The sequence below is a fragment of the Pituophis catenifer genome, unplaced genomic scaffold, assembly GCF_029215685.1.
Source record: "Pituophis catenifer annectens isolate HBS135680 unplaced genomic scaffold, rPitCat1.0.hap2 SCAF_3, whole genome shotgun sequence".
Classification (NCBI taxonomy): Eukaryota; Metazoa; Chordata; class Lepidosauria; order Squamata; family Colubridae; genus Pituophis; species Pituophis catenifer.
In genome coordinates this window covers 153944980-153957177 of record NW_027256883.1, presented here as the reverse complement: position 1 = coordinate 153957177, position 12198 = coordinate 153944980, and the positions used below count along the sequence as shown (strand labels likewise).

Below are 12198 nucleotides of genomic sequence, written 5' to 3'. Positions count from 1 at the left end.
AGTTGGAACTTGATAAAGATCTGGGTATTAAAATGACTTACAAACCACTGAGGAAGTCTGCTATGAAATTTATTAGAAAAAAATCATCGCCAAAAGGAAGAGAAAATAAGGAGGGAAATTTTAGGCTAGCTAATGCAACTTAAAAAAAGCTGGTTCAGCAAATTAGGATCTCTGTTACCACAAAGCTATCTCAATACTTCTTTCTTTTTAAAACACCAGTGTACAAGATCTAGGTCATTCAGTCCTTATTTTGTTACAATTATTCTAAAATTATATAAAAGAATGTTAGTAGAGTTGATCTTCTTTGCAAGAATTTTCTGCATAAAGTTTTGATATATGATGTACTTCAGAAAACATGCTTGTATCCTTTTGTAAGCCACCAGCTTCAACCAATTCTTAGCGGTTTACCTCATAAATCATACAATCAATAAAATGAAATAAACACTATAATATAATAAAAAACAGGCAACGTAACAGAGACTCAGAGTGCTACACAACCAAGCTATTTAGGCTCCAAATACCTTGCAAAAGAGCAGTTTTCAAGGTTTCTTAAATAAAAGGAATATTAACTATAACTTGAACCTGTTCCATAAGATGGGGGCCAATTAAAGAAAAACATTGCCTTTGAGATCCTATACTTCTCACCTCAGAACCCTGGAGTAGTCTAACCTGACCACCAGAGGACAGGTGAGAAGCCAGTGCAAAGCTTTACAAGTTGAAATTAGCATCTTGGAAGCCTATTGGCAAGTAATTAATGCTTGCAATGGTGGTGTAACTAGGCTCTCCCTTGCAGAATGATTAGGTGCATGTTATTTGTCTGAACAACTGGTTTTGCTACACTAACCCAATTTATGTTTGCGCCAAAATGTCACTGATTCTAAACACAGTTCTTTGCCTCAAACAGATGCTAATTTCTTGTAGGTCAAGGAGCCACACCAGATTTTGAACAGCATATCAAAGGCCAACGTCTCAAAATGGATGCAAGCACCTTCTCTTCTTTTTCCCTAATGTTTCAATTTTTATTTACTCTTCTCAAGCTTTACTTTTTCACATTTTATTTTAGTGGCAGCTTTTTCCTACTAACAATATCCCATCTCTTAAAATGTATCCTTATAAAATTATTGGATGTTACATATTTAACTTGTATTGTTATTAATATTCAATACAACAAACTTATGAAACACTCGATTGCTAATTAAGCTAGGATGTGATCAAATGAAACGAAGTTTTTATCTTTAGAAAGACTGTAGCTGATGGTCATTTCAGTTTCTTCAGAAACCGAAATGATTGCAGAAAATACCGTACATATTAAAATGTTAGAGCCCTTCTTTACCTGCAGTAATAATTCTGCTCTTACATAGTTTATTTATGTAAACCAATTTTTAATAAGACATTACTGAAGAGTGATGACTTATCATGCTCCCAGCAGAACTAAAGGCAAGAATTAAATTAATGACATTTGCAATTTGGGTAACTAAGAGTTTCAGGCGACAGCCCTCTGCAACATTCCTTTCTTGAGACTTCAAGGAAGCCTAAGAGTAGACTGTATTCACTGTAAATCTGAATCATCACTGAATATATTGCTCTGAAAATACAACCACCAGTAATATTGGACTCATAATCAATTTTCTAAAGTTTCTAATTTTGAAACTGATCTCCAAGTCCTTAGGCAATGTATAATGTTGTCATACCTGATTTTTCTCTTGTTCTAATATACATTGCTTCACTTGCTTGATGGGCAATTACAAAATTGCAGTACAAAATTGAGAAGAGTTTTATACGATTAAAAATATTTGCCCGTTTTCTATTATTTTTAGTTTTGTATCATTGCAATATAGTCAATGAACAAATGAAACATATTGTGAAATGCTAAAACATATATCAAGTTTCAGCATTTCACATTAAATATGTCATCAAAATTGGAAAACAAAGTAATCTAATAATTCTTGACATCCTGCAATTTTTACAACTACAATTTTCCCTTCAAGGAAATTTTCCAGTTCAATTAAGAACATTTATATTTTTGCATCTGCCAGGGCTTATTAATGAGAGTAATATAGATCACACATCACAATAATATTGTAAAAAGGATAATGTGGAAAGAAATAATAGACAGAAATCCCATGAGATGTAAAAAAGCTGCTTGAACTTTACATTCTTTGACCTGAAGGATGAACCTCTGACCAATGGATGCAGTGAACTTAAATGACATTAGGCCACAGTAGAAGCAAACTTGTTTTCAGGGTAAAGAGTATACTTCCAAAGAGTTTTATTGCAGTTAGATGTTTATTTTCACCTTAGTGAGTTTCAAAAGTAAATAAAGTTCCTAAATTGTGACATTCATATTCACACGCAATATTCACACATAATAAAATTTTAAGCACATAGCTATTTCAGTTGTATTAAACTATTGGTATACCCTAGCTCAGTTGCACAGCTTTATCAGTCTTTTTTACTGAATACTGTTTCAATTCACATTCTATTTCCTTAAGACTTTCTGCTTTGAAGAGAATAATAGTTTACAGAGTTCTGAGATTTTCCAGTTATAATTAGTGCAAAACATTTTTTCACTTTCAAAGCAGAATTATGTCAAATATATATAATATCTTATGTAAATAGGTACTTGACTAGTTGTGACTCAGTATGCTTAAGTTTCTGGTTCCGCATTTTGTATGAACCTGGGGAGTTAGGTTATTTCTGTAAACCAAAATTCACTTGACCATGAATTTGTGAGTTGCAGTTGCTTTAAATTCAAATTCCTGGGAACTGAAAACTGCGGCTGCTTTAGGTCTTCATATCACATTTAAACTTATATAAGGGGAGGGGGAGAGAGGGAAGGAGAGGGGGGAGAGAAGATGGTAGCCCATATGACAGCACTAGTTTTTTGCAGCTTTATCTTTACACTAGCCTCTTTTCTGTTCATATATCCATTCCCTAATTTCATTCCCACTTTATCAACATGGTAAAAGCTCCTTTGAGTTAAAATCAACTCCTGGTGACAGTATCTGTGCAGTTTTCTTATAAACAAATGTAGAAGTTTTTTTCCTCCTTCCATTCAATTGGACCTGATTCTCCAATACTGCCTGGGCAAATCCCTGCACTTTTCTTGGCAAAATTTTTTCAGAAGTGATTTGCTATTGTTTCCTTCCTAGGGCTAAGAGAAAGTGACAAGCCTCAAATCATCCAACTGGCTTTGTGCCTAAGGCCAGACTAGAATCAGTTTCCCAGTTTTTAGCCTGATGCATCAACCACTATGCCAGGGTTTCGGCAACTTTCACTTATGGACTTCAACTCCCAGAATTCCTCAGCCAGCCATGGGAATTCTGGGAGTTGAAGTACACAAGTCTTAAAATTGCCAAGCTTGGAAACCCCTGTATTACACCTAACTGGCTCTCAAGTTAGAGTAGCAGTTTCAAATTTCATTTGATTGCTCCATGTGCTAGCACCTAATGATAAACACCATGGAGCAGGGTTTCAGATAAACAATTCACCCTAACATCTAACTTATGTGATCTTATATAAACTGCCTTGATTGCTTAAAACCACAGCAAGAGGATGGAGTATAAATCCGATATACACTGAAGACTCCAAGAACTACAGATTCATGTAGTAACTAAGAACTTGCTTTCTAAAAGTTAAATGTTCATATATCAGCCGCTCTGAAATGCATGATTCATTTCTAATGCATATAAAGTAAGAATTCATATACTTGAATTTCAATTAGGAACACAATTTGAAATTTTCCCTCAGAAGTTCTATATTACCCAGTAGCATCTCGAATGATTATAATCAAAAGTAATAATTTTTTTAAAAAGTGTTCTTGCTTGCCATTAAATACAGAATCCTTGAAAAATAAGTTACAGTCCTCAAATTACAATGAGGAAGCCAAGTTTCCTCTTCCATTAATTTATTAAACATACCTCTGTTTATGAGATGCCTTCTGAGCAATATATCTCTTTACTTTTTTTATTTGATTTATATGCCACCCTTCTCCGGAGACTCAGGGCAGCTTTAAGCAAAAGCCTTCATACTTTTGTATATTTATACACAGTCAGCTTATTGCCCCCACAATCTGGGTCCTCATTTTACCTACCTTAGAAAGGATGGAAGGCTGAGTCAACCTTGAGCCTGGTGAGATTTGAACTTGCAGTAACTGCAGGCAGCAGATGTAAGTGGATGTTAATCACAGTGCTTTAGTCTGCTGAGCCACCAGAGCTCCTTAACATTTTCTTATCTTAACATTTCTTATCTTAACATTTTCAACCCCAGAAATCCTACCAAAAGCCCAAGTGGAAAAGAAATGCATGGGCCTAAACACGAATGTGTCTCTCCAAAGAAACTGAAGGACTTGATAAGAACAGATCACAGACTGAAAAGCAACTATGGAGTATGAAGGAAATAACAGCAATATCCAGTTGCCAGAAATGCCAATCCCTGGACTGGGAAAACCCACGAAGACTCCGAAACTGCACACCATTGAAATACCCATTTAAAAAATAATAATAATAATAACCGAGACAGTTATTATACGGTTAACACCCATACAGTATCGACGCCGGAAAAGAAAAAGAAAAGAAAAAGAAATGAACGCCCACTTAGGAATTGCAGAGAGGAATCCCTCTCAGGCCCTTTAAGGAGCCGATGTTTTGAGGCGGCATGAAGCGCTTCCTTGGAAGGTCGGCTTCACTCCTCAAGCAGCCGTGGGGGGGGGGGGGAGGACGGGCCTAAAAGTGGTTGGGGGGGGGGGGGAAAGGCGAGGTGCGTCCACACGGCACCGTCGAAGAGGGCGGCTCGCTCGGCTCTCCGACTATAAGCCGAGTTAGGTGGGGGAAGAGATGAGGAAGGCGAAGGAGGGAAGAAACCACGAGAGCGAGCTACCGGGGGGCGGGGGGGGGGAGAGGAGAACCCAGAGCGGGAAAGGGAAAAAGATGCCGCACGTCTCGCCCAACGATGCAAACAATTAACGCTCCAAGGGGGGGGGGGAGGAGGAGGAGTGGGGGGGGGCAAGAGAGAAACGTGCGAACGGGGAAAAGAGCCGGGCGGAAGCCCTTCTACGAGCAGCCCGGATAGGGAGTGGGAGACGCGAAGGTGGGAAAGAGCTCGGGGAGAAGCAGCGGACGACGACGTTGCGAGGCGGCGATTCTGCGCCAGCGCTTGGGAAGCGAGACCCCCGCTGCTCCTCGCGAGAGGAGGCCAGCTCAGCGCCTGCCTTGCCTTGCCTTGCCTTGCCGCCGCCTTCTTCTGCTTCCCCCACCACCACCCCACCCCACCCCTCGCGCATCACAGCGCCTTTCCCTCACCAGGAAGCCCCTACCTGGGTCAGGGAGAAATGAGTGGCCATGCTGCTTCCATCATGCACCGCCCGAGCCGAAAGGAGAAGCCCACCCGAAGACACCCACGGCGAGGCCCCGGCCGCCCGAGCAAAGCGCTTGCCAGGTTCAGCCCTCGCTCGCTCCAACTTCAGCAACTTCCCCGAGCTAAGCCCGGCCTGGCCCCGCCCTCTCGCTACGCGACAAATCCCGGAGTCGGATTTCCCCGAAAGTCCGTCTGGATCGGAGCCACCTCTCCGTCCCTGAATTCGGCCTTAAGAACGTTATTAACGCGACATGTTTCTCCGGCCCGGATTATTCGGAACGGCTCCAGTTAGAGCGGCAACCGTAAATACATGGCCTGGGTTTCAGAGGACGGGGTGGACTGAAAAAAAAAATTGGTTTTCGTTGGGCGCGTTAGGATGAACTCGAGATGACCCGAGAGAATCTGAATCTAGAAGTATTTATTCAGGGTAAATCCCACAGCATTCGATGGCATTCTCAAACCGAGTAAACATGGAAAGGATAGTCTCTTTAGTGTCCAAACCATTTCCTGACAACTAAAAGAATATTAAACTGGCCTGTGATCCTTAGATCGATTCTTTTCAAACTATTTTAGGGCATTTGTGAATTATGCTTCTGTTGTGGCTGACAGAAAGTCCTTTGTCCATCTTCACTATAATAAGGACAGTGCGGATCTATGCATGTATATTCAAAAGTAAATTCAGTTTCAGGGGGCTGATCTTCACCCTTCTTGAATAGTAAAATCAGTGCATTGTTGTTGTTTTTTAAGTGAAGGCCTGCAGAAGCAATTTAAAATAATGGACTTGAGAAAAAGAGTGCTCAGAGATGTTCAGAAATGGTGTTAGATAGATATGAATTTCCATTGCTAAGCAATATGGTTGTGAAGAGCAATGTCATGTGTCCACTATGGTTAGCAACATCAGTTATGGCAATCCCCAGTTAGTGTCATTAAGCAAATCACTGCAAATTGTTAAGTGAGGACCTCATATGATCATAGATTTTGACTTCTTGCTGGTTTCCTCATTGACTTTGCTTAGGGGAAGCTGGTAGGGAAGGATGGAAATCATGATTATATGACTATAGCATAATGTGATGGTCAGAAATCTGGGTTACTTGTCAATTACCTGAATCATGATCACATGGCCTAAGGACTGATGGAACTTTGAAGACTAGCTGTAAGTACAACTCATTCAGTGCTGTAAGAAATTTGAACAGTTGTTGAACAAGTCATTAAACAAGGACTGCCTATATTATAAAGAAGAACTATATTAAACTATCCATGACTGTGTAAATAAGTTATAGTGTTGCCTTGAATCAGTGGTGAGTTGCTCCCGGTTCGCACCGGTTTGCAAGAACCGGTAGTAAAAAAATTTAATAGTTCGGAGAACCAGTAATAAGATTGGCTGGCCACGCCCCCAAACCGGTTCCCGGCCCAGTCGCCGTTCACTTACCCTGCCCACTCCCAATCTGAGTCCCAGCTGATGGCTAGAGGGAAAAAACTGTTTAAACTCTTGCCGAGGGCTTCAAAGGGCTGCCCTACAGCTGATCAGTGTTAAAACAAATGAGTAGACCACTGCCTGCAAAAATAGAAAAAACAGCCCCTTTCAGCTTCAGCATAGGTTAATTAGTGCAAGTTGATTAGATCGGCCTCCAGGCTCTCTGCTGATTTGCTCTCCGCTGTTTTGCGCAGGGCTCTGTTGCTAGCTGCAAAGAGTGCTGGAGCAGATTTTTTTCCCCCTAGCTATGCTGAAAAAACAAAACTGAAAGTAAAGCAGGTTCTTTGCTGCAATGTGACAAAATGAGGCAGAGAGATTTCTTTTTCTTTTTCCTCACCAAAAAAGGTAGGTGCAAACAATGGGAAATTTAGGGAAAAAGAGGAGAGTTCAAGATTTTAAAACACAAAAGAAAAAAAGCTCTATTTAACTAGGGAATTGTAATAATTGAGATACTATTAATTGTATATTGTGTTGAAAGCAGAAAGGGTTAAGTTGTAGTTTGGAGGAATATATGGGGAAAATTATTTGGTTTATTATTTTTGGTAAATATAATTGATTTGTAAGAAATTGGATTGCATGGAAATAATTGGAATATTCATGTTCATATTGATTAATATACAAAAAGATAGTTATATAACTAATTGATTTATATTAAAATATTGAATTTGTATTAAACAACTGTAATATTACATAATTAACCAATGTGAAGATGGATATAAAAATTGATGACAATGGGAAGAGGTATAATATAGAATAGAAGGGAAAAATTGAATTTGATTAAGATTAGAGATGAGGATGAAGGATAATATTGGTTTTTTTAAAAAAAAATGAGGAATAAATATGGCAAAAAGGAAATATAGAAATTGTAAATTTAATTGAAATGACTAAACACTGTTTAAATTTGTGAACCGGCCAAATACTCTGTTCAAAGAAAATACATTGTATGTTTGTATGTGTGTTTCTAATTATTGCTATTTATTCATATTTGTTTTCTTTTATTCTTTAAAGTTTAACAATTCATTCTTTATCTTAATATCTTTATATTTGTTTGGTGTTGCCTTTCTTCCCTTTCATCTTTTTTATTGTACAGCAATCTTTCTCCTCAAACCTACCACCTCTCTCTTTTCTTTCCTTCTTATTTTCTCTTCCCACCCCTCTTCTTCTCCTCCCTACTTCCTCTTCCTTTCTCCTTCTCCTCCTCTTTTCCTCCATCTCTTACCCTCACTCCTACTCTAATTTCCCTTCCCTTCCTTCCTCCTTCTCTTCCTTCCCTCTCTCTCCTTCCTTCTTCCATCTCTCTTCTCCTTCCTTCATCCCTCTCTATTGCTGTATCCTTTTGTGCATATGGACTCCTCAGAGGGCTGAAAAAATTATTTTTGACTGGTCCTCGCACTTTTGACCAGTCCTCGAATTTACGACTGTCTTCACATTTTACATTTTTTGCCCTATCTTATCACCATGGTGAAGAGAAGCAGTTGTGAAATGAGTGACATGGTTGTTAAGAATGCTGCACGGGCATAAATGTGAGGATGGTCATAAGTGTGAGGACCAGTCAAAAGTGCGAGGACCTGTCAGAAATGACTTTTTTCAGTAGTAGTCCCTATAGACATAGCCATGGCCACCCGGTCACATGACCAGCTAGCCACGTCCACCCAGTCACATGACCTCCAAGCCACGCCCACAAAATAAGCCACGCCCACAGAACCGGTAGTAAAAAATTTTAGAACCCACCCTTGCCTTGAATGCTATAAGTCTCTGATTGGTGTGTATGCAGAAGCTGTGTGTTGAGCAGACTGAGAAGTTAAAAAACATTCTAGAAGACAATGGCATACTACCCTGTAATTTTACTAAGAAAACTGGATAGATGAAAGTTGAACTTCAATTAGAAGTTGAACTCAACTTGAGGGCATCTTTATAATTGTATGATGAAGTTGATTAGAAATGGAACTTCTTGTTGAACTAATGGTCTTTCAGTATGACCCAAAAAAGAGATCCTTTCATCATTGCTCACTGAGAAGCATCAAGGTTGGTTATTTTAATGAAGAACTATAAATAGTATATGCTCTGTTTAGGGATAATGAGAAAGAAGGGATAGAGTACAAGCAATCTGACCAACCATTGAAATTGGATGATTTTTCTAGAAAAAGTAAATGATCACCAAGCTTGCAACAAGTCAAAATCATTCATTCATGCAGTTGTGGGAAATAGCTAGGGTTGAAGAAACTATTATAGCCTGGAAAAATTGTGCTACTAGTTGTGTTTGCTGCCCCCCCCCCCACACACACTATTAACTGTTCATTCACGGCTTATGTGTTTTCTATCAAATTTAAGCGATGCAGCTACAGAGTAGAGCCATCTGAGCTCCAAATGTCTCAACAACTTGATCTTTAGGGAACTAACTGAAGCATATTGAGATCCCAAGGCTTATGCTGCTCAGGGATTTCAATTTGTCACCTGGCAATGTTAAGTCTGGGGTGACTCGGGAGTTCATCTCCTCCTTGGCAACCATGGGTTTGTCTCAAGTCATCACGCGCCTGATGCATATTGGAGGTCTCACATTTCTTCAGGGCAGCTGAGATGTGATCTGATTTTGGAGGACATAGCAATCACTTTCTTGCTTTTCAGCTTATTGGTGTCTTGGTTTTCTGAAGAACTCCAGGAAATGAAGTGTGTGAAGAGATGCCTAGAGTTTGTAGGAGGAAGATGAAGAGTGAATCAGACTGAGGAAGAGTAAGAACCCATATTAGAGAATACATTATCCTGATAATAGGGGCAGCAAAATTTCTGCTTTTATTATGTTTTTCTGTACCATTTTGGGCAACCCTCTACTCCCTGTTGGGGATGTTGTGAGGAATATTTGTGCTATTTGGCAGATAGTTGCTCAGATCGGCTCAAAGTTAGCGTCTTAACTGTTCAGTTCCTGTGGGGTTGCCTCGAAGAAGGCCTTGTAGAGGTAGTCCTTGACTTACAGCCATTCATTTAGCGATTGAATTTATAAAGGGGGTAACAAAAGTGATTTATGACTGGTCCACACAAAGTTGTAAAGTCAGGTGCAACTCATTGCTTAGCAATGAAAATTCTGGTTCCAATTGCAATTCCAAAAGTCAAGGATTAGTTACATACTTATCCGTAAGTTTGATTTTGTGATTTCTGAGGATTCTACAATATGTTATCTTCATCACCTGTTTGTTAGATTTATGTCCTTCCTGGTAATGAAAACTGCATATGATTTTGTCAGTGCCTTTCAGTAAGAAAGTGATTCCATTAGCTTCAAAGGAGGCTGTGGTGCATTTTCTCTTCAAGAACCTATTGCTGGCCTCATCGGTCATGAGTAACTACAGTCTCTAATCTTCTCTTTTTAGGGAAGTTGGTAGGGAGAATAGTTGGACCCATTTAAGTTAGGTTTCAAGCCAGTATGGAGATAGCATTAATCAGATTTCTTAATGATCTGCAGTGGAGCCAAGATGTGGATGATGAATCTATCCCTGTGCTCCTTGGTCTCTCAACAGCTTTTGATATCATCAACCATGGTACACTTTTGGACAGCTTCAAGAATCTTGTGGGTACAAACAAATTTAATAAGTAAGTTAAGTAATTTGGGGTGAAAGGCACTATTTTATGGTAGTTTTCCATTTTTTCTGTACGTGATTTTATATTAGCAACCAGATAGATCTGTCAAAGGCCTTGGATTACAACTGTAATCCACTGTGGTTACAGCTGTGTCCTGCTCTTTGAACAGAAGCTGTGAATCTAGGACTTCCAAACTGTGCACTTCCTTCTGGATAGTGCAGTCCCATCCAGAATCAACAATAGAATATGCAGATCAAAATACCGTACCTCCAAAATCCACTTGGCTTACTAGAGTTCAGCCTATTGAGTATTCTTTTGCATCCAGACTGATAATGTCCAGACATGAAGACAGAACTTTGATGGCATTGCTTGGTTGATCTAAAGTTAAGCTATGCCAACTGATGACTTCACTAAAGGCTTCATTTAGACGTTTTTAAATAGGAGTGAGAAGGCATCTTACAAATCCCTAAGGTTAGGTTTCCCCTCCCCCCCCAAACAACTGGAACTGGCCATAAAGAGAAGAAAACTACTACAATGCTGTGATTCCACTCCAAATGTTTATGGAGATTGTCAATCATCCAGGTCATGGTTGTCCCAAAGATGCTTTTCCAACGGCAACTGGACTTTCTTGTTTTTTTAATGTTTCATTTCTCATCCAAGCAGCTTCTTCATTTCTGACTGGTTAGGTCAAATCCAGCCATTTAACTTGACGTCAGACATTTATTGGTAGGCAGTGCAGCAAATGGAGAATCCTATTCAGCAATGCTGGCATTCTGACTGTCACATTTTGTACAAACTATAGATTCTACCTAGATTATCGTCAGAGACAGCTCAATACAGAGCATACTACAATAGCCTTAAGCATGTGTGATGAATACATGAATCAGTGTAGCAACAGAATTTCAGAGTTCATGGAGGTTACAATTAGTGGATCCACATAAACTGGGGAAAGCTCCTCCAACCAGTTTGCTGTTCTAGTAGGACCCATGAATCCAGAAGGGTCTGTAAATTGCAGATCTGCTTCTTCAGTAGGAATGTAGTCCTGTCAATAAATCAATATGTTCATGGACAAACAATAACTTTTTCTTGTTGGGATTTAACCTGTTTGTACCATACTTGGTAGTGCAAAGCTGCTGAGAAGTCTAATAGCAGTTCTAATAGAAGTGGGGCAAATTCCCATCTTCTAGGCCCTAGTGATCTACCCTAGTGATCAATGAGTATTTCCATGCCTAGGCCAGAATCCATACTGAAAAGGTTTCAGATAACCAATTTAAATTATGAGCTTCTGTACAATACCTGATTCCCAAATAGCTTCTCAATTTTGTTAGAACAGGAACATTGGCTACTGGGTTAAAGTTGCAAGAATGGCTAGATAAAGAGGTGGCTTCCTTAAAAGAAGTTGTACCACTCCCTCTTTCAAAGCCTATGGTTCTTTACTCTCTCAGAGAAACATTACCAACCCTCACTCTGGGATTATGATCTTTACAATAATATTCAGTGTAATGTGAAAAGAGATGGTTATTTCTTCTGTCTCATCTGCTGCTAGACATTTTGTAAATGGAGATAAACGAGCCTTGTCTATAAAAGGCCCCAACCCGTGTTTGGGGCCTTTACTTTATAAGGGATGGAAGGGATTATATGGATAGACTAGTAATTATTAAAAAATCATTGCAAGAAGAAACCAAAAAGCAAATTATAGTCATCCAATATTGGAGAAAGTGTTGGTTAATGACATTAGAAAGCTATTCTTATGTATAAATATAGGAAGAGCTCTTTTATTGTTTAGTCATATGGTTATA

General features: G+C 39.3%; 1 protein-coding gene across 2 annotated transcripts in view; it reads right to left on the bottom strand.

Moving 5' to 3' along the window:
* EPS15 (epidermal growth factor receptor pathway substrate 15) overlaps positions 1-5552 on the bottom strand; it is a 65950-nt gene extending 60398 nt beyond the window's left edge. The window contains exon 1 of one of the 2 annotated variants that reach the window (XR_011600249.1): positions 5315-5469. Coding sequence is in view for 1 of the 2 variants with exons in the window: in XM_070941350.1 (XP_070797451.1) it covers positions 5315-5341 (27 nt within the window). In the remaining variant the exon portion in view is untranslated. Of the gene's footprint in view, positions 1-5314 lie in introns of both variants that reach the window. The other variant, XM_070941350.1, reaches the window with a different exon arrangement.
* Between the last annotated feature and the right edge of the window lie 6646 nt (positions 5553-12198).